Below are 26,357 nucleotides of genomic sequence, written 5' to 3' on the forward strand. Positions count from 1 at the left end.
ATCTGTGTGTGCTGGGTGTGAACTGCGGGTGTGCTGGGTGTGATCTGTGTGTGCTGGGTGTGATCTGTGCATGCGCTGGGTGTGATCTGTGTGCTGGGTGTGATCTGTGTGTGTGCTGAGTGTGATCTGTGGGTGTTCCCAGTGTGATCTGTGTGCTGGGTGTGATCTGTGTGTATGCTGGGTGTGATCTTTGGGTATGCTGGGTGTGATCTATGAGCACCTCCAGTGAGTCCCAGGTGTCTGGGCATGCTGTGTGCACACACGCATGTGTCTGTGTGCATGCAGGTCTGCATCTGTGCCTGCTGGCCACCTGTGACCAGAGGCCCCACTCCCACCCACCACCTGCTGGCTCACCCTCTTCAGTGCTTCCATTTGGCTGAGATCCCTCCTGCGCAGGCGCACCCAGCGCCGCCGTCGGTGTGTGTAGTACATCTTCTCAGCAGGGACCCAGTGCTTCGGCTTCCGCTCCGGGGGGATGGTGATGCTATACTCCCAGCCTGGGGAGGGGGAACCTGTCACTCATTGCCTGGCAGTTCCCCATCTCTCCTGGGACCATCTCTGAATTTGGGGCATGATCACAGATTCTTGAGTGGCCACTGACTCTCGGTCCTAATTTGCAGCTTGGAGTGGGGGTGCCTTCAAGAAGTGTCCCTGGGTGAAATAGCCCAGTGAAGGGCCCTGGCATTCAGTTGTCCCCACCAGCATGGCTTGAGAGCTTGCTGGGGATGGGGCTCGCCAGGCTCCACATGCTGCCCACCTTGCTCATCGACAGCCCGGTTGAGGTCTGTGGACCATTCCTCATCTTCCCACTTCCAGCCCAGTGGGCACTCAATGTCATCCTTGGGAAGCACCTTCTCCCCGTTCTAAGGACAAAACCAAACAGGCAAGCAATGAGAGGAGACAGACAGATGTGAGCAGGGAGGCAGAAAAGATGCAACTTGACAACATACGTCCTCCAAGTCCCAGGTAGAAGGGCAGAGCCCCAGAGTCAGTGTCCTGCCACCACTGCACCCCACACTTTCCCTCTGGAAACCAAAGCATGAAGCCTCCGGAGGTAAGAGGGGGCAAAGAGGAACATGCCCCACCCTTCCCTGCGTACCAGGTGCCTCCAGAGACCAAATGTCTAGACCCCACCTGCTCCTGAGTGCCTGCTTTACCACATCGGTGTAGTTGTCACTCATGTAGATCCACTGGCCTCCGGGAAGCCGGGTCTGGTTCTCAAACACCTCTTCCACGAAGCTCAGGTGACCCGCATCCATGTCATGGAGCAGACTGTGGAGAAGGGCTGGTCAGAGTCTCTGCTGGAGAGGCCCCCATCCATCGACCACCTCCTGGAGAGCAGCCCTGCCTGTGTCAGCCTCACCCCAACCAACAACGAGAGACATGGGGGTGGGCAGGGAAGGGTGCAAGAGACCAAGGCAGACAGTGAAAAGGAGACCTAGGGACACTCCGAGATAATCAGGGACAAAAGAGCACATCACCCAAGATAAAGAGAAAAGGAGGCCAACTGAAGACAGCAAAAGGAGGATGGGCAGTCGAGGCTTGATGGATAGTTGTAAAAATATCAAGTTTTATCAAGTTGTACTCATAAGATTTGAGTGCTTGACTGCATAATATGTTATACTTCAATTTTTTTAAGTAAAAAAAATTAAACACCACAGAGTTGAAGCCCAACCAAACAGGAAAAGGAGAGGAGAGAGAGGCAAAGGCAGCAATAGACATGGAGAAGGACCACGTGGATCTGAGAGGGACTGAGAGAGAAAGGACCACTCAGGGGATGTGTGAGCAGCCCAGACACGAGAAGGGTTCATGTGCAGAGGAGGTGATGGGCTTGTCCTGGGTGTCTTGGAGGATGGGGCCACATCCAATGAGCACCACACAGAACGGAGGCTTAAGAATAAAGGCCTGGGCCGGGCGCAGTGGCTAAAGCCTGTAATCCCAGCACTTTGGGAGGCCGAGGCGGGCGGATCACCAGGTCAGGAGATCGAGACCATCCTGGCTAACACGGTGAAACCTCGTCTCTACTAAAAATACAAAAAAAAATTAGCTGGGCGTAGTGGCAGGCGGCTGTAGTCCCAGCTACTCAGGAGGCTGAGGCAGGAGAATGGCGTGAACCCGGGAGGCGGAGGTTGCAGTGAGCCGAGATTGCTCCACTGCACTCCAGCCTGGGCAACCGAGCGAGACTCCGTCTCAAAAAAAAAAATAAAAAAGAGAGAATAAAGGCCTGGCCGGGCATGGTGACTCAAGCCTGTAACCTCAGCACTTTGGGAGTTCGAGGAGGGAGAATCACTTGAGCCCAGGAGTTCAAGACCAGCCTGGACAACATAGTGAGACCCTGTCTCTACAAAAAATTTAAAAATTAGCCAGGCATGATGGCTACTCATGTGGTCTCAGCTACTCAGAAGGCAGGAGCAGGAGGATCACCTGAGGCCAGGAGGTTGAGGCTGCAATGAGCTGTGATCATGCTACTACACTCCAGCCTCCAGACAGAGTGAGACCGTCTCAAAAAAAAATTTTTTTTAATGAAAAGAATAAAGGATTGTCTGACCATCCAAGCCCTTCTGGAAAGGATTGCTGCCTGGCGAGCCTCAGTCCTGGGAGAGTTCAGTGGAAGTTCCTATGACCAGCGCAGGAGCAAGCAGAGGGATCAATAGACCCCAGCCTGCCTCCAAAAGGGAAAATTTTCACCAGGGAAAATTTTCAGTTTGCATTTCCCTGAGGCTACATGGCCAAGAGGTCAGAACCCGGAGTTCATCCCCTCCCAGCAAGTCCACCAGGCACAAGTGCACCAGGGTGCAGTCCATGGTGCGCAGCCTGGCCTGGCTCTCCCCAGCCCTCCCTGCCCACGACTCACGTCTTCTCTGGACACACGAACCAATCTCCAGCCCAGGTCCAGCCGGCCGAGGGGCGGAAGCTGTCCTTGGGTAGCTTGATCTTGCCCGTGACGTCAGAAAACTTGGGGTAGGTGAGGCCCGTTGTGCCCCAGTTCCCAACCAGGGCCAACTTGGTCTCGTTCTCATACTGGAGGGCCAGAAAGAATGAGACGTGAGCAGGGGGCCAAGGCAGCTCCAGGGAGTGGGAGGCAGAGGTGGGGGCTAGCAGGTACTCACGGTTTCAGCAAAGACAGACAGCTTCCCCTCAGCAAACTGGTTGAACTCCTTCTCATCCACAGAGAGCCCAAACCACAGCTTGACCCGTATCTGCACTGGCATCCGGGCCCCAGGCACCTTCTCCATCGGATACTGGGTACCAGAGAAGGACAGAAACCCACACTCCCCTTCAGGATCCGGATGTCCCAATGAGAGGCTGGGGAGGAGGAGTCCTCCAGGCCTGGGTAGACCAGCCTGACACCCTCACTGGGAGTGTCCCTTGTGGGAGCGCTTACCAGAATTGCATGGAAGGGGAGTGTACAACTAAGAAACGCCCACCCCACCCGCTACCCCTCACCAAGATTCCTCCCCATCAAAGGCAAAGGCTACATCATTCCCTCCCAGGAGCGCTCTGCAGAGAAGAACCACGTCTAGCCCAGGACCTCTCCTCTCCCCTTCTCCCACCACATCCTCGCTTCCATTTTCTTCTGGAACAGTGCTTGCCAATGGAACTTTCCGCTATGATGAAAATGGTTCATATCTTCACCATCCAATATGGTAGTCAACTAGGCCCATGTAGCTACTGAGCACTGGAAATGTGGCCAGTATGACTGGGGAGGTCAAGTTTTCAGTTCATTTACTTTTAATTAATGTAAATTTACATAGCCTTCTGTGGCTACCATATTGGACAGCACAGTTCTAAAACTTGTCTCTAAAGGGAATACAACGATACAGATCTGGAAGGAGAAGAAATTAAAGCCTCCCCCTTCATGTTTAGTATTTTATTTCTTTGGTTAGTGTATCATCTAATATCCCTATCCTTTCAAGTGACTATCAGCATGTCAACCACTATTCACTGGTCTTCAACTGCTTTTTATCCTGAAACTTTCAGAAGCTCTGCCAAATGGAATAACCACAACAACCCAACATGAAACAAAAATTATTCTCCACAATTACCTCACCATTTGATTGAAACCAAAGGTCAGACATGGCCTGAGGAGCAGAAGCTCCTGCTCTTAAAATTCACATTGTCCCCTAGAGGAGGCAACACATCAAGTACCCAGGCCTAACGTCATGAGCTCAGAGCAGTATATCCTTCGGGGCAGGCAGCCGAGTGAGAAAAGGGGTGGGTTCAGAAGATGAAAGGGCAGCTGAGGTAAGGGGTCCCACGCTGGTCAGGGAGGCCTAGATCCCTGGAGGGAGAGCCCAGGGCAGGTAGGAGGCTCAGGAAGGGCCAGAGGACATGCCAAGGCTGGGGCCACCTCACGCTTCCCTCCTGCGGACACAGCCCCCCTTCTTTTGGTTCATCTTCAATGAAGCCTGGAGGAGCCCCCGAGTCCACGTGTCATGCCCCGGGGAAACCTCTCCATGGCTGTTCGCTTCGGCTGTCCTCTCCCCAGAGTGGTTAACTGCCTTTACCCTCCAAACCACCAGCCCCAGGGAGATGGCAGGAATGCCTGACCCCCACTTCCCCCATCCACCCCCGGCTCTCTCCCCTGTCCTCCCCCAGACGGGGCCAGCCTGCCGGACCCAAAATAGCAACAGCAAATAAAGAAATGTCTAGTTTGGGGCTCCTCTCTCTCTCTGCTGGTGCTCATTTTTTCCAACTTTGGTTTAAGTTAAGAAACACCAATGTTTTCTTGGTCTCTGCTTGCTGCCAACATTTTTGTAGAGCTTGCTCAGGAGCTACTGGCGGGGCTCATAAACTCAGTGGGGAAGACTTCGAGAAACAATTCTATATTTTTTTTTTTTTTTTTTTTGAAACCAGGGAAAATTTTCAGTTTGCATTTGCCTGAGGCTACATGGCTGAGAGGTCAGAACCCAGAGCTCATCCCCTCCCAGCAAGTCCACCAGGCACAATTCAGTAGCACCCCCCACCCCCCACCACTCTCGCAGACAGCCTTCCCTGGTCACCCTTCCCCGGTCAGCCCCACTCAGATATGGCCACTCCTTGACTTCCTTTCCTTTCTGCTCTACCAGGCCAGGAACTGGCTTAGGAAGTAGACTCTCAGAGGTTAGGCTCTGACAAGCACAAGAGGTTAGAATCTAACGGGAAACATGCCACAGGTGGCCTGTGAGCAGGTGGATGGGGGCAGCCTACTGCCCAACACACACACACACACAGACACACTCACTCACACAACTGTGTGCAGACATCTACTATCCTTGGCCTTGAGTTGGCCTCCAGTCATGGCATGCATAGAGCAGGGGAGCTCCCCAAAAGGAAAAGGGGAGAGGTGGGGAGAGAAACTAACATCCACTGATCACTTAGTTCCAGCAAGACCCATCACCTGTGTCACCTAACTCAACCCTCAAAACCTGTAAAGTGGGCAGCCCCACCCACCCTCATTTTACAGATGATAAGACAGCAGGCAATTCAGAGAGGTTAAGCAACCTGCCCAAGGCCACACAGAGCTCCAACCAGCCCTGGCATCCTCTGTGCTACTGAAACCTGCCCTCTCCACACCCTCCAGGGGACAACAAGATGACTGGCCAATATACGAATGCATCAGCATCACTCAGGGGGCTCTGCTTCAGGGTTCCAGGCTAAAGTAAGTCAACAACGACTTCCTGGAAGAGGGGAGGAGGGAGGAGAGATGTAGGGAAGGGGAAGGTCGAGTGCAGAGGGGCTTTGGAGAGGTAGCCTAGGCTGGATGAAGGCCTGGTGCCTTAGGCTGAGGAGTTCTTGAATGCTAGTAGAGCTATTCAGGGCAAATGAAAAGAGGTAAGGAGGGCTGGCGCGGTGGCTCGTGCCTGTAATCCCAGCACTTTGGGAGGCCAAGGCAGGCGGATCACCTGAGGTCAGGAGTTTGAGACCAGCCTGGCCAACATGGTGAAACCCCATCTCTACTAAAATTCAAAAAAAAAAAAAAAAAAAATGAGCTGGGTGGGGTGGCAAGCACCTATAATGCCAGCTACTCGGGAGGCTGAGGGAGGAGAATCCCTTGAACTTGCAAGGCGGAGGCTGCAGTGAGTGGAGATCACACCACTACACTCCAGCCTGGGCAACAGAGTGAGATTCCATCTCAAAAAAACAGAGAGGTAAGGAGCAGGCCTGCTCCTCAGGGCCACTCCTCCCCAAGCAGGAGCAGCCTTGCTGACAGCCCTTCAAGGAGGGCCCTCCCTTGGGCCTGGGCAGCCATCATGCAGGGAGGGATCTCCCACATTGTGTCCTGCAAGCCAGGCCACACCATGACCACAGCAGCTTTGGCTCTATGTCCGCACATGAGCCTAGAGAGGAGCACAGATGGGCTCTCCCCAAGCACCCGCTCACCTCCCTGTCACCCATCCCCAAAGCTGGTGACTCTCCTGGAAAGGAGGAAGAGGGAGCAGGGATAGGTGTTAGAAGAGGAGAAAGGGCAGGAGAGGTGGGGACTGGTGAGACCGAGGGACAGAATTACATGCTCCCAGCTCTCCAGTGGGTCCAGATTGTGGTGTGCCTGTCCCAAGCCCCAGATACCAGCCTTCCCAGCAGAGGGGATCTGAGCCTCAGAGTGGCTCCAGCTCCAGTCCAGGGCACTCGGGTTGGTGTGGAGGCCAGGTCATGCAAGGCCTGCTAGTGCCTAGGAGCTGAGGACTGAGGCCTCCCTATAAGGGACCTGCCTGGAAGGACAAACACAGCCCCAGGGGTCAACCCTCCCAGATGGCCTGGGCCACAGACTCCACCTCATTCACTCCCAGCACCAGTGATTCCAGCTCAAACCTACTAACTTCCTAGACTAGGTGCAGGGGCCTGGGGACTTTGGGGGAACTGAGGAAAAGGGAAATTGTTTTACCCAAAGACCTCCTCTCCTTCCAAGACCACAGCCTAAGAACTAAGATAGGTCAAGAACAGGAGGGGGAAACAGAAGAGGTGGGAGAAAGGCCTTGTGTTGGGAAAAATACGATCATGACTTGGGAAAAAAGAAAACTCACTTTCAGAAAGATTGTCTGCAGCTTCCCACAATTCTTGCCACAGTAGTTGGCACCCCGCCGGGAGAAGAGGACTTGGTGGGCGGGCACCCGCTGGTATGCCACACGCTTGTCTCCCTGCAGCATCCAGATGACGATGTCTGGCAGGCTGTTCTGGGGCTGAAGAGAGGGTGGTGGTCGGGGCGGGGATGGTGACACACCAGGCCCATGCCCCACAGCCACACCGTGAGCTGACCTCTGACTCAGAGGCCACAGAGGCCTCTCCTCTCCCAGCTTCCATCCCACATGCTGTCCACCCTGGCCTTCCCCCAGACCTCCCAGGGCTGGCCGGTGTCTGGCTTGAGTGGCGGTGAGCCCCCAGAGGACAGAGCATAAGGCTGCCCCCAGCTCACATGAGAAGTCCGCCAAGGTTACTGAGCTGAGTACATCCTTCTGGGAAGAGACACTCCTGCCTGGACCTCAGAACTTACATTCTTAGGTCCTCGCTACCAGGTAGACATTCCCAGGGGGCAAACATCAGAGCACTAGATTTGACCAGGGAGGTAACATTACGCCTAGGACACCACCCGCCTTCCTCAGCCCCAAGAGTGGGAACAGATCCACGGAAGGTATGTCCTTCCCGGAGGACACACACCCTCCTCCCCTAGCAGCAGGACTCCCATGGCCTGAAGACACTGGACTCTGAAAATGGTGACTAGTCCAGAACAAAACTGCGAGGCCCCTAAGCCCCTCCAGCATGATTGACAACTGCTCCCAGCTGCACACTCTGGAGAGCAGGCTCATTGGGTAAGGGTCCATTTGCTTCCAAGGATGGTGAGCAAAGTGAGCCCAAGAGGGGCCAGGTCTCCACCCAGGGCTCCTGCTGAGCTGATGCTCCTGCAGCACGGGTGAAGCATGCCCATGCATCGCTTCACTGAACCCCAACAGCGAGCCCAGGAGGCAGGACAGGCAGCCCCATTTGACAGGTGAGGAAATTCAGGCTTCGAGAGCTTAGGAGCCAACGCAGCTTTTTCTGACTCCAAATATGTGTTCCTAACCACTATACCAGGGGTTTTCAAAGTGTGGCGCCCACAGCAGCAGCAGCTTCCGGGAACTTGTTAGAAATGCATATTTTCAGGCTCGCCCCAGTTCCAGGCGGGCAGGAACTTGAGGGGTGGCCCCTTTTCACAAGCCCTCCAAGGGATTCTGATTCACATGCAAGTTTGAGAAGGGCTCTCTCCACGGGGCCTTACAGTGACAGCACTGTTCGACATTAACCCCTTCCAGCCATATCACAATTTGTGCTTACAGTTCACGGGTCAGTCTGGGCTGAGATTACAGAGGGAAGCCCGTGACCAGTCTGAGGGGTTGGTCTGCTGCCACTGTGAGGGGTTGGTCCACAGCTGAGTGACACAGTGTCCACCAGGAACCAGCCTGTGCCTATAGGCCCTGCTGACTCCAGGGACCCACATCCCTTCCCGAGCAGCCTCCCTTTCCCCTTCCACAGCTTCCTCCAGCAACCCCTCTCCTGGCTCTGCCCTTCTCACACTCCTGGGGAGAGCCCCTACCTCTGCCCTGGGAGTCCCACATGGCTCTGGTCAGAGCAGGCAGCAGCTGTGTCTGCCCACCACTTATGAGCAGACCCTTCTCATTCCAGACAAATCCCTGACCTGCCTGTTTGCCACAGAACCGGGTGGGTGCATCTGGCCATACAGATCTCAGGGGGAGGGTCTGCAGGTGGGGAAATAGTTCCCCAAAGACAAACCAGAGCCGGTTCTCTCTGATCAGATACAGCAAAACTCAGAGTTACTGAAAATGTAGCCTCCTTGGGCCTGGGGTTCAGAGGCATCCAGGACAACAGGAAACAGAGGGTCCAGGCAGAGCAGGTTGTTGGCCAGGTGCAGACAGGCACTGGCTGGCAGGAAGAAGGAGTCGGGAACCTGGGGAAGCAGGCCCTGGCACTGAACCTAGAACCAGGTACCTTGGATTCTGGTCCCAGCTCTGTCTCTGACATACTTTGGCAAGCAGAGGGCATTTATTAGTTACCTTTTGTGTGCCAGGCTCTGTGCCAAGCCTCATAACACCCAGTATTCCATCGTACCCTCTCTCTTCCTTCTGCAAATTGGTCCATTGAGGTTCAGAGAGGTTAAGTCACCTGCCCAAGGTCATCCGGCAATGGAACCACGGTGGGTAATAATCCAGACATTCCCCTTGTCCCTGCCAGTTCTGATGTTCCAGGCAGCAGGAGAGCAGAAGAAGAAAGGCACACACAGGCTTAATTACCTCCTCTGCGAGGGCACGCAGACGCTGGAGAAAGTCCTCAGCCTGCTCCAGAGCTGCAGGGAGCTCACTGTGGCCGAGCTTCAGGGCAAGGGCAGCCTCAGTGATTTGGCTCAGGTGACAGGTGCGCAGCTGGTACAGGTACTGGTCCAGGTGGGTGGCAGAGGGTGTCTCACGGATATCACCCAGAGGCTGGCTGTGAGGGACAGACAGATGGAATGCGCCTGATGAGCCCAGAGGTCCCCCAGGTCCAGGCATGCACATGTGCCAGGTTCTCACAGCAGGCCCCATCCCCTCCGCCTGCCTGCTGGGTGCCTTCTTCAGCCCGCTCCACATGCACAGCCATCTCTGTGTGATGTGCTCCATCCTCACCTCCTCCAGGAAGCCTTCCTCACTTCCTCACCCATGTCAGCCTACGCGCCTCCTGATCTGGAGCCCCCATCCCTCGACTCCAGGACTGCCAGTTTGGAATCTGTCCTCAACTCCAGTCCAGTGAGTTCTTTTTCATGTGTGTTCCCCTCTGCCCCACTGACTACAGGCTCTCGGAGGGCCCAGGGGGTCCCGCTGCTGCCCCCTGGATCCTCCTAGAGTAGAGGCTCCAGCGCTGAGTGTCCTGCACTGCAACAAGTCTGCTCTGTGCTGTGTGTCCACATTCTTCAAGGAAGAAATTTAGGAACCCCTGAAGAGCTACTGCAGGCACTGCAGGGAGGCCAGCAGCTCAGATGTATCCACCTGAGGTGGGGTGGGGAGCCACAACAGAACCCTTCCCAGAACCCCCTGCTTTGGGAAGCCTTTGGAGAGGAGGTGGGGGGTACATGCAATGCCAGAAACACAGCCCTGAGCCCCGAGAGGTAGGAGGTCAGGTTTAAGCTCAATCCTGTTTAGAGGCAAAGAACTCTGACCTCCCCCATCCCACGGAGGCGCCCTAAAAGTCCTTCATGTGGCTCCTCCTCGCCATTCCAAGCCCAGGGGTCGGTACCCACACAAGGGCCATGCAGAAATGCGGCGGGGCAGTCTGTGCACTCCCTAACCAAGCGGGACTCCTCTCCATTTTCCATTCTCCACTGAGGGTATGGGGGCTGCCCTGCCCCCACCCCACCCCCTTGACTCCCAAACAGGACATTAGTCAAACCCGCTCCACCAGGTCTGCTCCCACCACTTGCAGCCCCCCCACCTCCCCTCCCTGCAGCGTCTGACTCCCGGCTCCCGGCTGATTTATTTTTCTGCCAATTTCCCCGAGCTATGCAGAACCAATTACCGCCGGAGCGCAGCGGCACCGCCGCCGCCAGATACACCACTCTGGCAGGCCCTCGGCGCACTACATTTTTCCTGTTATTTTTTTTAATTGAATTTTTAGGATGGGGGGAGCAGTACGCAAACTCCATCTCGGGAAACTTAAGCCCCGGGGCCTGTCTCAGGTCACGTACTGCACACGCTGTAGTAATATAATATTTACTGCCCCGAGGGTGCCGCGGATGGGCTGCCCCAGGCAGCTCCTTGGTGGTGGAGGGGCATGCTCGGTGGGTAGCGGGCCGCGGGGGGGCCTGGGCCAGAGCCTTGGGCTGGGGCCTGCCTGGGAACCAGGCCTGAGTGGGCCTGAGGGTGGGGGCAGGCGGGTCTGGAGAGGGATAGGGAGAGCAGAGCCAACCAGGGTGATTTATGCGCCCAGCCTGGGTCGGGAGCCGGGAGGGGCTGAAGTACAGACCACCAAAGGGAGATTTTCATGGAGGCCACAGCCCAGCCAAGACTCCCCAAGAAACATTTAGGACCTGTGAGTGCCACTAACAAGCTGTCTCCGTGCTGTCTCGGCTCTTTCCCTCCTCAGGAAAGCCCAAGGCAGGGGGTACGGAAAGAAGGGGAGACCGGGAAGAGGAGGCTGATGGCGCTCCACCCAGCCCTAAGCAAAGCCAGGGGCCCCGCCAACGCCGGCTGACTTGGCAGTTGCAGGTAGGCCCAGCACAGGGCTCAGCAGGCTGAGAGCAGAGTGGGCTGGGCTGCTCCCAAGGTCCCTGCCTGCCTTTGCGGGGCCAGGTGGGTACCTGTACCCTGGGCAGTGTCCAGCCTGAAAGATGAACTGGCCTCGGGGCATTCATTTCACTCCTAGTGAGCAACAGCTCTGCCCTGGGCTTGGGCTGGATGCTGCCTCCGGAGATGAGACCTGGCCCTGCTCTCAGGAAGTCCGCAGAACAGAGACGCAAACAGATCCCCGCCTGAGCAGCCTCAGAGTCAGGAACCCTTCCTGGAGAAAGTGGCCTTGAGCTGCACCTGGCAGGGCCAGCAGGAGTTAATAAGGCCCAAAGAGCGGGAAGGGCATCCTGGCTGATGGAGCAGCATGTGCACAAGTGCAAAGACACAGAGGCAAGGGGGAGCCTGTAGGGGTGGGGGCGCTGAGGGCCGGACAAACGAGCGCAGAGCTTCAGAAGCGCTAGGGCTCCGTGAGGCAGGTGGTGGGACAGAAAGGCCTGTCCACCAGGATGAGAGCAGGGGCTTTTCCTGGATGCAGCAGCAGCCACTGCAGGGCTGACGTGGAGGCAGGCATGACACAGCTTGAAGACGATGGGGATACTAAAGGAGGGGTGGGAGAGGAAGGAAGGAGGAAGGACATAGGTGAGGCAGAGCCACCAGGGCTGGGCAGAGAAAAGAGGAGGAGGGCAGTCAGAGCTGGCTCAGGTTTCCAGCGTGGGTTCTGGGGACCCAGGAAAAGACAGTGCTGGGAGGTGATGAAACCTGTCTGGAACATGTGTAGCCCCAGACGCAGCACGGATGTGCTGGTGGGACATCCACGTGGACATGTCCAGCACGTTGGGTTCATAGGTCTAGAGATCAGAGGAGAGGGCTGGGCTGGAGGAACAGAGTGGACACCACCGGCCCTGGGGAAGGGGGAGGCTCCCGGAAGATGAGCCTGGAAAAGGGCTGAGATGGAATGAGGAACACCGATGCTGGAGAAGTGGGCCAGGCTGGCTGGAGAAAGGGTGAGCTGCTGTGTTCAGCTGTGGGCCTGAGTTCGCTCAGGGCCCCCGTGCCCGGCTGCTCTGCCTGTCGGCTGTGATGGTGCTCAGCACTGGAGTGGGAGGTGGAGTAAGCCCTCTAGCTGAGGTGCTGGGTCACTCACTGGCCTCAGGTGGAGCTGAGCGAATTGCTCCTGCTGCCTGGAATCCCTCCCCTAGAGAGCCGTTATGCATTCCCAAGAGGACGGGAACCCAGCTCCACTCCCAAGCTCCTGAGCTGGAACCAGCATCCCTGCTGGGAGGCCCAGCCACTCTTCCAACCCCGGGAGAGTGACTCAAAGGGGCCAGAAGTGTTTGTAGGCAGATCCTCCAAGAGCAGAGCCCTGCGGAGGTCACTGAGGGCAGCCAAGAACTCAGGGCCCACAGGTCTCAGATGTCCCAGGCCCCTCAGACCTGCCAAGCTACAAACAACACACAGATCATGTGCAGGGCCACGGGTAGAACCCAGAGTCCTGGCCCACCCACCTCACCCAAGGTGGTGCCAACGTGGCACCATGAGTCACCCTGCAGGTGGGGTCTGGGGCCCTGCGGATGCCCTGGGGAGCTCACCCAGTGGCTGCAGCCACCGCAGGCTGACCATGCCCGTATGTGCCCCTCCAACCCCACTCTGTCTTCCTACCTCCAGATCTCAGGCCAGCTTCCTCACAGATGCCTCAACACAGCCTGTCCTGAATGCCTCACCTCCCCCTCAACTGGCTTCTCCTCCTGCTGACCCTCTCAGATCACAGCCCCCATGCCCACCTAGCCCCCCTGGCCAGGACCAGGGGATCATTCTGAACCCTCCTGTGGCTCCCACATTCACCCCATCATCAGGTTCTGTCCATTACAGAGCAGCACAGCAAGGGGGTTCTGCCATTCACTAGGTGTGTGAATCTGGGCAAGTTAACCTCTCTGTGCCTCAGTTTCCTATCTGTAAAACGAGGGTCATTTACTTTTTTTTTTTGAGACAGAGTCTTGCTCTGTCACCCAGTCGAGTGTAGGGGCACAATCTCAGCTCACTGCAACATCCACCTCCTGGGTTCAAGCAATTCTCCTGTCTCAGCCTCCCAAGTAGCTGGGATTACAGGCACCTGCCACCACACATGACTAATTTTTGTATTTTTATTAGAGATGGGGCCAGGCTGGTCTTGAACTCCTGACCTCAAGTGATCTGTCCGCCTCAGTCTCCCAAAGTGCTGGGGTTACAGCTGTAAGCCTCCACACCCAGCCTACTTTCTACCTCATAAGATTTCATGGTTGGTTAATACATGTAAAATTCTTAGGACAATGCCTCGCACAGAAGGCTGTTGTCATCATAATCCCTCCTAAATAGTCCATGCTGCCCGCCATTTCCCTCAGCCCCCACCCCTCCCACTATCACTGCCTGAGTTACACCATCATCACAGCTCACCTGCCATATGTCCAGTCTCCCCTCGCCTGGTCCCAGCATCTGCCACTCGCCGCCACCACCAGTCCATTCCTCACATTGCAGCATTTAGACCCTGGGATCACCTTGCCCTCGGCCTTGCTCCCAGGGCTGAGCTCTCCTTAGCACAGACCCTCGGGGCCGCCCAATTGGGCAACAGCCTCTCCTGCCACCTCCCCCACCCAGGAGGCAGCAGGCATTTCAGGCTTCTGTGCCTTTGCCCTGGCAGCCCCCTCTCCAAAGGCTAACTCCTGCTCCTCCCTCAAAGTCCACCTCGGGCATCCCCTTCTCCAGGAAGCGTCCCTGAATTCAATTTGTGGGGATGAGATGCACCTGTTTGGAGCTCCTACAGTGCACCTCTAACTTCCTAACACACTTTACCTCCTCTGCCCATTTTTTGCATCCAACCATCCCTGGAGGGCTGAAGTTGTACCTTTGTCAGTATGCTCTGGGCGTCTGGCACTGAGCCTGCCAGGCTTCAGGAAGGTTGGGGGAAATAGGTGAATGGCCTGTCTGGAATTCCACTGCTGGGCTGGGAGCATTTATTTCTCTGGGGTAATATTTTGATAAAGATATACTTCCTAACTGAGCCACAAACGATAGAAAGGATGCTGGATCAGTGGCCATGGTTATCAATTTCTCAGATGCGTTCAGCAGGGCTGTACAGCCAGGCCGAGGGAGGGGTGATGAGGTGTATGGAGCATAGAATACATTTGCATATATTCACACATCTGCATATATTAACCCCATGGAGAGCAGAGGGGCAACTATTTAAGTCCATTTAACAGCTGAGAAAACTAAAGTCCAGAGAAGAGAAGCTTCCCAAAGTCACAAAGTCAGATAAAGAGACCAGGAGCTAAGTCTCCTGACATTTCTTCTTCTGAGCAATAATTATAGCTACCATTTATTAAATCCTTCCCAAGGGCTGGGCACTTTGTTTAGAAGATATTATAAAGTAGTTATTCTTCATGCCAGGTTGAAGTTGAGAAAACCAAGGGTCAAAACCCATGGGTGGCTCCCCAAAACTGCATGGCAGCAGAGGAGATGTGAGATGTACCCCTCTGCTGGGCCTCCACACCCCGGGCCCTCTTTTCCTGAAGTCAACAATCAGCCGTGTCAATAGAAGGCTAAACAGAAACCATGATCCCCGACATGGCCTTGAGGGAATGAGGGGCGCCATCACCCCACCCCCCAGCCAGCTCCTCCTGGAGATTCCATCAGGGAAATAAGAGGTCGGGGATCAGAGACACAATGCTCCCCATTCAGGTGAGCCGGCCGCCGGGCCCGCAGCTGCCGCTGCTGCAGGGAGATTTATGACCTGCTCTCAATGTCACCTTTTCAACTCCTGCGCTGGCTCCACCACCTTTGGACTCAGCACGGGCTGGACTGCTGGCCAAGCGTGGCTGGGAGACGTGCCATTGCTCACCGCCACACAAGAGCACTCCCAGCGAAACAGGCCCAGTTGAGCCAGGAGAGGAGGGCACCGGGGGCGCCAGGTCCCCCCTACCTGCAGCCTGCGATGAGCTCATCCATCAGCTGAGCCACCAGCGAGTCCACGTCCTCCGCGGAGCACTGCGCCTTCAGGGCCAGGTGGACCTGCTCCAGGCCAGCTTCCTGTGGAACGGGCAGGCAAGGGTCAGGTATGTCACCACAGGGCAGAGGGTGCATGCTGGACCCAACTCCTAGGCCTTGTCACTGCTACTGAACCAAAAAGGAGTGAACAGTTAGAGCAAAGAAGGCAGAGTCCAGGCCCAACAAACCAGGGTCTATCCTGGCTCAAGAACCTTCCAAGGCTCACCACACCCAAATACATCCAGTCTCATGCCTGTAACCCCAGCCTCACAGGTAGTCATGAGGAGCTCAGGGGGTGTCTGCAGACTTGGACAGAACTTGATGGCTTCTGACTCCTCCCTGCCACCCTCAAACCAGGCCTGGCGGAAGCCAGGTGAGTGGCCCTCTCCGAGCCTGCTCTGGTTCCCCACCTGGAACCCTCTCTCCTTTCCAGATTCTACCACCTGGAACCCTCTCTCCTTTCCAGATTCTACCACCTGGAACCCTCTCTCCTTTCCAGATTCTACCACCTGATGAGGCTCAGACCAAGAGCGCCCTCCTCCAGGATCGGCCCCGCCACCTCTAATCACAGGCAGCTCCTTCCTCAAACTCCCGTGGCCTGCTCACTCCCTGTGCTGCCTCCCAGGGAAACGGGCCCTTACCGAGCTCTTCTCCAGCCCTCTCCATGGGGCCTCAGCCCTGAGCTGAAAGGCCAAGGACTGTCCCTCAACCCCCAACACACCCCTCCCCACCCACTGGCCTTCCTGAGCAAGGACACGTGCTCAGGACTTGGACTACCAGTCTCGTAGAACTGGAAAGAACACGGTCCCTGCCCTCTTGGAGTCTGGAGTCTTGCTGTGAGCCAGTGATTGGCCCAGAAGGCAGAGTCTGAAGCTATATAGCATCGACTCCATGTTCTCCTCATCTCAGCATTCACTGGTCTCCTCTTTCCCCTAGAGCTGCCAGTCTCTGGGAAGGTGGGGCCACCATGGCCTCCTTCCCTTCTCTGTCCACTTTTCCTTCAAGCCATGCTCACCTCCCCACCCACAGACATGCCCAGGCCTCTCCAGTCCCCCTTCCCTCCACCTGCTGATCCGAGCATGCTCCTGCAGTGGGGCCTGCACATGTCTCTTCCACTTTCTCACCAGCTGTCCCCATCCATGCCACAGAAACCCCTAGAGCCACCGCCAGGACCATCAGCTTCCCGCCCAGCCTCTTCACCTCCTTTGGCCTCTACACCTCTGCCCACCTGTGATTCTCCTCCATTCTGGCCAAGTGCCAGGACTGCAGCATCCACCATCTGCAGGGGGCTCCCCAGAAGGCTCCTCCTCACCCCCAAAACAGAACCTGACCTCATATGCTCTGCTCTTCTCCCCAGCTTCCCAATTCCCCAGCCACTTGAGTTCCTCTACATAGCCCTTCCTCAGCCCCAAATCCAGTCGACCACCAAGGCCTTGTAGCTCAAGTCCTGCAATTTCCCCCTGAGGCCATCTTCTTCCCAGGGCTTGGTCACCCTCCCCCAAGCCCCTGCAATGGTGGCCTAGCTGGGTTCCCACCCCCCATCTCCTTGCACTGGACACAGACCCCTCGCTGGCCTATGATGCCTCCCTGATGCTCCTTGGCCACCCCCCCTGCTCTGAGCCCCACATCTCTTTGCCCCTGGAGTGTCACCTGTACCTAAGTTTGGAAAGCCCTGTAGGAGAGGCACAAGTGAGCCTATGCCCTCCTTTAATAAACTGACTCCCTGAAGACAGAGCCAACTCCTTGTTCACCTCTAGCCTCTAGCTTCTAGATAGAAGTTTCTAGCACAAGCCTTTGTGTGCATTAAAAGTCCAAAGGCCTGTAATGAGTGAGTAGGGGAGCGAGAGCCAGGCCGTGCCCTGCTGCGTGGCATAGGTTTTCTTTCTGCTCCCTTGCTCTGTGTCCTCCTGCACACTGGGACTGCCTCAGGTTGCTCACATCCCCTCTCTTCTCTTCCAAGCGTGCAGGACAGGACCACAAGCCTGGTATTGCCAAGACACAGAGGACACCAACCACGAAGGTCAGTAGGCACAGCCATGTGTCAGTGTGTGCACCAGTGGGTGGTGGTCTGAGACACCCCATGCAGCAGGGGTAGCAGATGCATGCACAGGCGTGTGCAGCTTTGGGCAAGTTTTCACTCACCAGCCGGTCAGCAATCCCAAGCAGCTGGTTCTGAGTCTCGATTCTATGGCTGATGTCCTCCCAGTAGGATGACAGCACCACCACAGGTTTCACATTACCCCAGGGTAGGTAGTAATAGTGGCACCCTGGAATGGAGAGACGGGCCTGAGCGCTGTGCCAGGAGTGGAGGGCGGGTGGGATGGGGTGCTAAGAGTGTCGGCCTCCTGGGCACTCCAGAGCTACGACTGGCAGAGCTGGGAAGGGGACCACACGTGGGACAGAGACAGGCACCTGCTCACCCTTCCCATCTAAGAACCCCCTTGGACACACGTGGAGTGACCCGTACCCGTGTTCCCCAGTGTCTGAAGAGGTGCCTGAGCTCCCTTCGTGAGTTGAGCAGACAGCTGCAGCTCTCATTAGGGCTCCTGGGCATGTCAAAACTGAGGAGATGTTAGAGCCGCCCTGGGAAACCCAAGGCCACACTCCCTAAAATGTCCAAACCAAGGCTGGCTGACTCCTTGAAATGATCAGAATGGGTCAGGGTCAATGCTGACCACAGCTGGTCCCAGGAGCCGCATCTGTGGGCACTAGTAGCAGGGCCCCTCACCTGGAGGAGAGCAAGGGGACGGCTGGAACAGGTTTGCCAGGGCCAGGGCCTTTGAGTAGCCTCCAGCAGCTTTCCATGGGAGGCAGGATTTAAGGTGTGGCCCCCTGCTCTATGATCCTGTGATCAGGGTCCCAGCCAGGAGCACTGCCTCACCATCAAAGACTGCACGGCTGTACTGAGTGGTGGAGGCCAGCGGCAGGCAGGTCATGTCGAACTTGTTCCCATAGTTCCCAATGCTGACCTCAAACTGGATGGCGTCATCCACATCCTGCAGCATGGTGGCTGAGTAGAAGGCCGCAAACAAGGAGTACTTGCGCCTCCTAAGGTACTTCTGAGAGCAGAGAGTAGACCAGAGGGTCACAGGAGGAGCAAAGGAAGGCACTGGGGCTGGGGAGGGGACATACATCTGGCAGGCCCTGGCCATAACCGGCACCCAATAGCTCCTGGCTGGACTGACGGGTGGCAAGTAGCCCAAGAAACAGCATCCAGATTTCACTGCTAACTGAACAAGTTCATTCCAGGTCTGCGTGTGTCTGGCCATGTTTCCCTAATAAGAGCTGCTCCTCCAAGGTCAAGCTGTCCCTAATCCAAACCAGCAGCCACGGTACCACCACGTCAGCTGAGTGGGGGCTCCCACTGGGCCCGCAGGGGCAACCTGGGCCTTATCTGCCATTCAGAGGGGCTGAAGGCTCTAAGCCATCAGGCGCCTGCCCAGAGCTCCTGCCCCATGCCACTCAGGGTCTCTCCCTCAGCAGCCAGCTCTGCAGGACACACGGGCTGCCACTGTCATGTGCCTGGGATGAAAGGGTCTCATTGTCCCCTCCAGGCTCTGAGCACGGGGTGGGGACAGGGCAGGAACTCTATCCTATGATTGAGAGGAGTCAGACAATTAGGTGTTAGGTGAATGTAAATAGTAGCAACAGCTAGCACTTAGTGCTTACTGCATATGTGTATTAATTTCCTTAATTCTCACAACCATCTTATGAGATAAGTATAATCATTACCCCCACTTTCCAGATAGGGAAACTGATGCAGCCGGTAAGTGCTAGAGCCAGGATTCAAACCAGAGCCATCAGACCACTGTGTCTAAGAGCTTAAAGCACCACACAGACTCCACACAGCTGCCTCCTGGACACAAGGCCCAACTCTACGATTTGTTGCTCTGATATATCTGAGCCTGTTTCCTCATCTGTGAAATGGGGATAATAATAATAATAGCAGCCACCTCATGGTGCTGGGAGGAGTCAGTAACGGCAGAGGTGTCAGCAGCACAGTGCCTGATACATGTTCGGTGCTTATTTGACTTAACAGTTAGCTATCCTTATGTTATTATTATAAAATCGCATCTCATTTTGCATCAAGCTCTAGACTTTTTGAATATTTTCATTTATCTTCTCTGAGCCTCTGATCATCCCTCCAGGGAAGCAGGGCAAGTGTTGATTTATTCCTACTTTACAGCTAAGACCTGAGGCCCAGAGAGGTAAAAGCATGATGCATGTGGGCAGAGCTGCGTCCTCCCTCCGCCATGACACCTCAAGGCCAGTCCCGGCCTGGCCATCCCTTCCCCGCCCCGACGCCCAGCTCCCACCCAGAGCCACACCCCTCACCTCCACCCGGAGGATGTCATCTGCAGGAAGGTCTTCCACCTTTTGTTCACTGTGCTCCACCAGCTTGGTCTCCAGGGAGAGCAGAAGCCGGCCACGATAAGCCACACCTTCCCCCTGCCAGGGCGGTCAGGTCACCAGGAGCAGGGGAGACAGAGGGGAGGAGGGGAAGGAAAGGGGCACCCTCTGGCCCTGAGGTAGCTCATCTCTCAGGCACCCAGGAGGTCCCTCAGCCAACCTCAAACCCCCTGCAGGTGAGAAAAGCATGGCCCAGGGAGTTCAGGGGATATGACAACCCACCCAGATGGACAGTGCCAGATGCCAACTCAGCCCAAAAGACAAAGACAGAGAGACAGGGCCTGGGTGCTTCAAGGCGAGGAACATGGAAGGATCAGACTGGCACTCAGGCAGAGGCAGCATCAAGGGGCAGAAGGAGAACTCCCTGAGGGGGTGGCTGCCAAGTCATGGGCCCCCAGGAGGGGCTGGAAGACCCTGCATGCAGGCCTGGGCTCCCGAGGGACCTGGGCATCTGGCATCCTGCCCTTACCAGGGCTCCAGCTGGCTTACCTTGCCTGTGTTGAGCTCTGCATAGGGGTCTGGGAAGCCTGTGAACTCTCTGGGACTGCCATAGAGGTTGATGTAGCAGGGCCCAAAAGTGGGGAGGAAGCCCAGGTAGTCATCCACTGGGAGACACAAGTGGCAATCAGAGGGGTCGGCCCAGTGGGGCTTCCCATTGCTCAACACAGCCACCTTCCAACCTGAGCCCACCCCTGGCCCTCAGTCCCCCTCCACATGCATCAGATGCAGCTCCTGTCAGTGTATAAAGAGAGCGCCACGAGCGATAGCTCTCAGGCCCTCCCCTAAGTCTCTTTAGTCATCACCGTCATGCTGAGATGCAATCATATTTTTATTAGTCTCATTTTACAGATGAGGAAACCGAGGCTTGGAGATACAAAAAAACACAAGACTACAGGGTGGCAGGGTCCAGAATGGTGATAAGGTGGCAGGGTCCAGAATGGTGTCACCTCAAAGCCCATGCACTCAGCCAGCACACAAAGTTGGGGTTCGAGGCCCTCCACTGCTCGTGCCCCTCCCCAGCCCCACCCCCACCAAGTCCTGCATCTGCTCTCCATCCTACGCTTCTATAAGCACTGTAGGCCCTGCGGCCAATGGGGAGGGGCTAAGAGGTCCCAGAGCCCGGTAACCAGAGAAACCATCTCCCAGAAGGCCAGGGATGGAGCCCAGCTAGACATTCCTCCTCCCTAGGGCAGCCCCCAGGCACATATCCCCTGCCCTAACAGCCTTGCTTCATCCCAGAATCTCCTCCCCACACACACATTGTACAAAGAACAATTTTTTAACAGAGCAGGTCAGAGGAGAGTTAGAGAATTACACTCCTGAAGAGAGGAAATCTCTCCACATTCTTTCATCCTTTTTTGGAGGCTCTCTTTTACTAACATCATTTTCCAGCTCACAGCTGAGTTTCCTGGACAGGACTTTACTGGCCATGCTCTGAAAACCCTAAAATGCCACAGTGTCCCTTTTAGAGGAATGGGGAAGAGGTTGTTTCCAAGATGCCAAAGGTAGAAAGCAGGGCCAGAGACAAGAACCCTCTGGAACGACCCAATCAGTCCACATAAGCATGGGCCAAAATAGGCACAAAACAAATGGCCTCAGCAAAGAAGTGTTTGAGCTAGACCTAAGGTCATGCACTGTGAGTCCAGCCCCTGCCGAGACCCTAGGGATGAGGGAGGGGCCAGGACAGGGAGGGACCAGAAGGCTGGAGCCTCACCTCCCCTCTCAGCCAGGGGCCTCCCCACCTCCTTCAACACCTTCTCTCTCCTAGACCCCAGCACAGACAGGGCACTGGCCTTCAGGAGAGGTGGGAGGCCCAGGTAGGTGGGCTAACAGGAGCATTACTAATTATTTGCGTTAATCATCTCAATTATGATTTACCTTGGGGATTTCAACTCCAAGAGTTTTTAACTCCTCTTGGCCTCCTCCTGGCCCCTGAAACACCTCACACTCCCCCTGCCCCACTCCAGACCCCCATGCCTGCCCCTACCCCTCACTACCAGACAGAGTGGTCTAACTTGAGCACCAGCCCAAGCCTATCCCATTTAGGAAGGGTTGGGGGAAGTGGGAGGAAATTGCCCCTTAAAGCATTCCAGACGATTTACATGCTCCACAGAGGCCGAGAGGCGACAGCCAAGGTAAGTCCAGGGACTTACCTCTGTGGGGGAATCTCAATCCCACCTCAGGCAAATCAAAAACCCCATGCCTCCAGCACCCTCACCCCTCCAGCCAAAACCCAAGGCCCCGCTCCCCTGGTTGTCCCCCAGGTGACAGCAACGTACAGTCTGAGGCTTTCGAAGGCTTGACAGCACCTGCAGTCTCCTCTGAAGCGTAAAGAAATGGAAAAGGGGTTAGGGTGGGCATGGCTGGGAGAAGGACCGGTTACATGAACAGGCTGTGGATGGATTGCTGGCAGACAGACAGATGGAAAGACAGCTTCCGGGTGTGAAACAGATGCGGCCCGAGGCCCCATCCTCTGCCCAGCTGTGAATTTGTCATAAACTAAATCATCACGGCCCCTCCAGATGCAGCCCCCAACACCCCATGAGCCCCGGGGGTCCCACCTGGCCTGCCCATCACTGTGCGTTCCGTTTGCCAGTTGAAAACCGGACCCGAAACTTGATTCAATACACTCAAGGAATAATTCAGAAAAGAAAATGTGCTTTTCCGTATGATAGCCAGATAAGTGGGGGGAACAAAGTACAGACACAACGGAAGGGTGGGGAGACACAAAGGGGCCAGAGCTAGGCAGCGAGGCACACCCCACACTCCAAGCCCACAGGCAGGTCGCGCTTGGGACCAGGCGCACTGAGCAGGGACATTTCAAGGCACAACATCTCCACCTAGTGGCCGTGTCCAGGATCACCCCTGAAGGCTCCACGTTGCATTTTCACAACAGCAGGCACTGGCTCTGGCTTCTGACACAGGCTGCTTCCAGGGAAGCGCAGAGCCAGACACTGTCCACAAGCTGAATACTCTGCACACTTGGGTGTGCCCCTAAATGTTGGTAAGGAATGTCTAGAAATAAGAAAAGCAAGGAAGGAAATGCTCTGGCACATGTATGGACTCTGAATCTGTCCCTCACTGCTAGGCAGGTACGCGATGCCGCCAAGGAAGCGGACACCCCTCAGTCTTCCTCCACTGTCCTCTGATTTCTGCCCCTTCCCAAATCTGACCTTCCCGTTCTCCTTCTCCAACAGTAAAGTGTAATACAGTCTGAGGTCACATGCACACGCGGGACGTGGTTGGTGAACTTGCTGATTACTTCCCTTCCTTGTTCACCTTTACCTGTTGCTGTCCTCCAGAAAACACTTGTTTTGCCCCTAGCTCTGTGACTGCAGTCAGAAGTCAAGGGTTGAAGAAAACTTTGTGAAGGAAGAATGCACAAAGACACAGAAAGAGTGGAGAAGAGAGAAGGGAGCGTGGCCATCCAGAGTGAGGACAGGGCAAAGGCAGCAAGGAGGGCCCGGCCCAGCCCCTCGGCCCTCCTCGGCGAGGCCTCAACTATGAATGCCAGCCAGCAGACACCAGGGCTACAGAAATCATAGTTCATGGTCACCTTCATCTCTAAAGCAAGAGGTTTCCTTCCATGGGCGAGCCAGGGCTCTGCTCAGAGGGAGCGTTCTGCAACAGCGAGAGGGCCAACACAGGCACAGCTGCAAGCCCGAGGACAGCAGTGGCCAGGGACCACCGGAAGGAAACAGATCCCATTTTAAGCTCCTTCTAAATGATTACTAACAGGCCTGGCCTGTTATCTCGGGCTAATGAGGCCAAGGTCACAGTTCCAACCCCCATGCGCTTCTTACAGAGGCAGTCGGCTTCCCACCCAGACTGATTGTGAATTCTGGCTGCAGACTGGTGCCCAGCCCAGATGCAGATGTCCCCCTAATCCCATCGGCCATCTGACCAACACATGCCTCTGGTGGCTCAGAGGATCAAGTGGGCGGCTGCGGAGCAGCCTGCCCCCCAACCACACCTTTTCATTAATTCACCCATTCTTTCTTTCTTTTTATTTATTTATCCATTTATATATTTTATTTATTTATTTATTTATTTATTTAGACAGTGTCTCGCTCTTGTTGCCCACACTGGAGCACAGAGGCGCAATCTTGGCCCACTGCAACCTCCGCCTCCTAGGTTCCAGCAATTCTGCCTCAGCCTCCCAAGTAGCTACAATTACAGGTGCCCACCACCAGGCCAGGCTGTTTTTTGTATTTTTAGTAGAGATGGGGTTTCACCATGTTGGCCAGGCTGTCTCGGACTCCTGAACTCAGGTGATCCACCGCCTCGGCCTCCCAAAGTGCTGGGATTACAGGTGTGAGCCACAGCACCCAACCTAATTCACCCATTCTTTCATTCATTTGTTCATTCAGCAAACCTAACCAGGTGTAGGAGGAGGCACTGGGAATGTGTAATAAGACATGGCCCTGTTGATGTCTTAGGTCAATGACTCCTGACTTGGGGGCGGATCACAGTCTCTGGGTGTGAAGGCCCATCCCGGGCTCTCGCCCCTGTGTCTGCAGACAGTTCAAGAGCACAGTGACCAGTGAAGCCACCCAAGACAAAGCCTCTATTTAGTCCACATCACCGTTCTGCCAAAACACAAGTGTTTTATTGTGTTTTCCCTCAGCCCAGGGAGCTGGGGCTGTGGAAGTCCAAAACACAGATGAATGCTCCCAGTTCTGTGGCCCGAGCAACGAAGCCCAGCAGCTGCCTCACCTGGGGGAAGCTGAAGGAGATAGACAGCAGGACCTCCCAGCCCAGTGAGCCACAAGTTCCAGCCCTACACACAGTCCCCAGGACGTGCATGAAGAAGCTGAGGCCGTCACCTGCGGTCTGCCCTGCCAGCTCCCTCTGCCTCTCGGCACATCCCCAAGCCCATGGCGGCTGGCTGCCTGACTCTCACTTGCGCCAGGCAAGAGGAGAAACTGAAAACTGCTGGGAAATCAGCATCATCTACATTCCAGAGACGAAAGGAGACTAACTTTGGATTTCTTAACTATGGAAAACACTAGGATACAAGTGCTATTTATGGAGCATGAGTTTCCTATGTATAAAGTTATCAAAGAATCTGTGTATGTTTCACAGAGCTCATGTGCCTGTTACCTCTCAAAAGACCTGCAGCTTCTAAGGAAAGCACTCTTTTTTAAAAAACAAAATTCTTACTTAATACTTCAGAGCACAGGGTCCAAGGAACACTCTAGTATGCCCAGGCAAACTTGTGGGCAGAGGTGTTTAAGAGGTTAGTGTCAGGTCTTGTCCTCACTGGAAACAAAAACAGAAACAGAAAAACAAAAACTCCTAGTTGAACCAAATCATCTAGTGAACCCTAAGGCGAGGAAATACAGAGAAAGAACTTGTTTGGTCTTTGAGAGCAGTGAGGAAATAGAAGTGTTGTCCATCGCCCCAATGGGCTGCAAGCCCACAACGTGGAGAAACAACATAAAAAAGGGCTGAAAGGAAAGTTGGAGCGACGCGTTCTGAGGGGGCTGCGGGCAAGTCGGGGAGGCTTGGCCCGAGCAAGGCAAGGGCCCAACCTCAAGGCCAGAGAGAGGCCCTGGCCCCAGAAAGGGACCCATCTCTGCAGGAACGGGTCGGCAGGGTCCGAGAGTCATCAAGGACAGCTCCAGTTGGATGCACAAGTTTAACTCTTTCACTGCCACTTAGATCAAGCTATTTAACTGCATGTTCAAAACCGGTTAGCTGGTTGCAAGAAGATTCTCATTTCTTTCCAGAACCATCTGTGATGGAAGATGGTCCCGACTTTGAATGCCTTCCGAAGCACGCTGGGTTGCCCGTGACCTGAGCGCCATCTAGTGACCATATAAACATCTTTCTCGCCTTCCCACCAGCACACTCATGCGGACACAGAGAAAGGTGAGGGCTCACACAGCATAGAAATGAAGACAGGTGGGGGGATGTGAACTTTCCATCAGGGGCTGGTGGTAGGCACGGCTGCAGCCTCATGAAACACGACTGTCAGAAAACAGTCAGAAATGCCACACTGTGCCTCCACCAGTGTCTGCCCCTAGATTGAGAGACAAGAGACAGTGCCAGTCAGAAAACTGAAGACGAAGTTCCTTCCATACCAAGAATGCTGACCTGTGAGGTGACCCTCTGTCTGCATTACCACCCCCAAATCTCTCTACCTGTGCAGGAGACAGCCCTTCTCAGAAACTATCTGAACAGCAATTAGTGAAGGGGCCACATCCCAGAACAGATTGTTCCCCCAGCAAGGAAGGGAGGGGCTGGGGCAGGAAGAGCAAGTTCGCAGTGCCTTCAGGAAGGTCGTTTCTGGGACTAGTCCAAAGTCCCAACAAGGAAATCAGAAGGCAGACGGCAGCTAGATGTGGAAGCTCAGGGAGGATGTCTGGGAGTTTACTGTACAATTCTCTACTTTTGCGTGTACTTGAAATTTTCTATAATTAAAAGTTGCCCTTTAAATGTTTCAGAGAACTCGGCCAAACCAGTCTTTTCATTTCTTTCTTGCCACGTGGCCTTGGAATATGTCATCACCTCTGCCTGGAACTCTTTCCTACCTACTCTTCACATGCCAGTGGCTTCCCCTCTGGCAGCCTAAGACACTTCCTCCTAGAAGCCTTCCTTGACTCTATCAGGCAGAAGCAGCTCTCCCCTACTCTGTTATTCTCTTTCACTATGCATGTCCTTTTCTTCGAGGGCACTTAAGACAATTTATACCCATAT

General features: G+C 55.2%; 1 protein-coding gene across 15 annotated transcripts in view; it reads right to left on the reverse strand.

The window, feature by feature from the left end:
• DYSF (dysferlin) overlaps nucleotides 1-26,357 on the reverse strand; it is a 234,630-nt gene that overhangs the window by 118,049 nt on the left and 90,224 nt on the right. For 8 of the 15 annotated variants that reach the window (XM_032176991.2, XM_032176986.2, XM_032176984.2 and 5 more), the window contains 12 exons: nucleotides 20,145-20,260; nucleotides 19,581-19,694; nucleotides 18,127-18,304; nucleotides 17,388-17,512; nucleotides 15,181-15,287; nucleotides 9,264-9,456; nucleotides 7,005-7,160; nucleotides 3,111-3,242; nucleotides 2,855-3,021; nucleotides 1,158-1,272; nucleotides 758-863; nucleotides 355-497 (listed from right to left, as the gene is read on the reverse strand). In XM_032176991.2, the coding sequence (XP_032032882.1) occupies nucleotides 355-497; nucleotides 758-863; nucleotides 1,158-1,272; nucleotides 2,855-3,021; nucleotides 3,111-3,242; nucleotides 7,005-7,160; nucleotides 9,264-9,456; nucleotides 15,181-15,287; nucleotides 17,388-17,512; nucleotides 18,127-18,304; nucleotides 19,581-19,694; nucleotides 20,145-20,260 (1,652 nt within the window). Of the gene's footprint in view, nucleotides 1-354; nucleotides 498-757; nucleotides 864-1,157; nucleotides 1,273-2,854; nucleotides 3,022-3,110; nucleotides 3,243-7,004; nucleotides 7,161-9,263; nucleotides 9,457-15,180; nucleotides 15,288-17,387; nucleotides 17,513-18,126; nucleotides 18,305-19,580; nucleotides 19,695-20,144; nucleotides 20,261-21,934; nucleotides 21,977-26,357 lie in introns of all 15 variants that reach the window. The other 7 variants (XM_032176988.2, XM_032176982.2, XM_032176980.2 and 4 more) reach the window with 1 other exon arrangement.

Source organism: Hylobates moloch, unplaced genomic scaffold, assembly GCF_009828535.3.
Source record: "Hylobates moloch isolate HMO894 unplaced genomic scaffold, HMol_V3 SCAFFOLD_15, whole genome shotgun sequence".
NCBI classification, from domain to species: Eukaryota; Metazoa; Chordata; class Mammalia; order Primates; family Hylobatidae; genus Hylobates; species Hylobates moloch.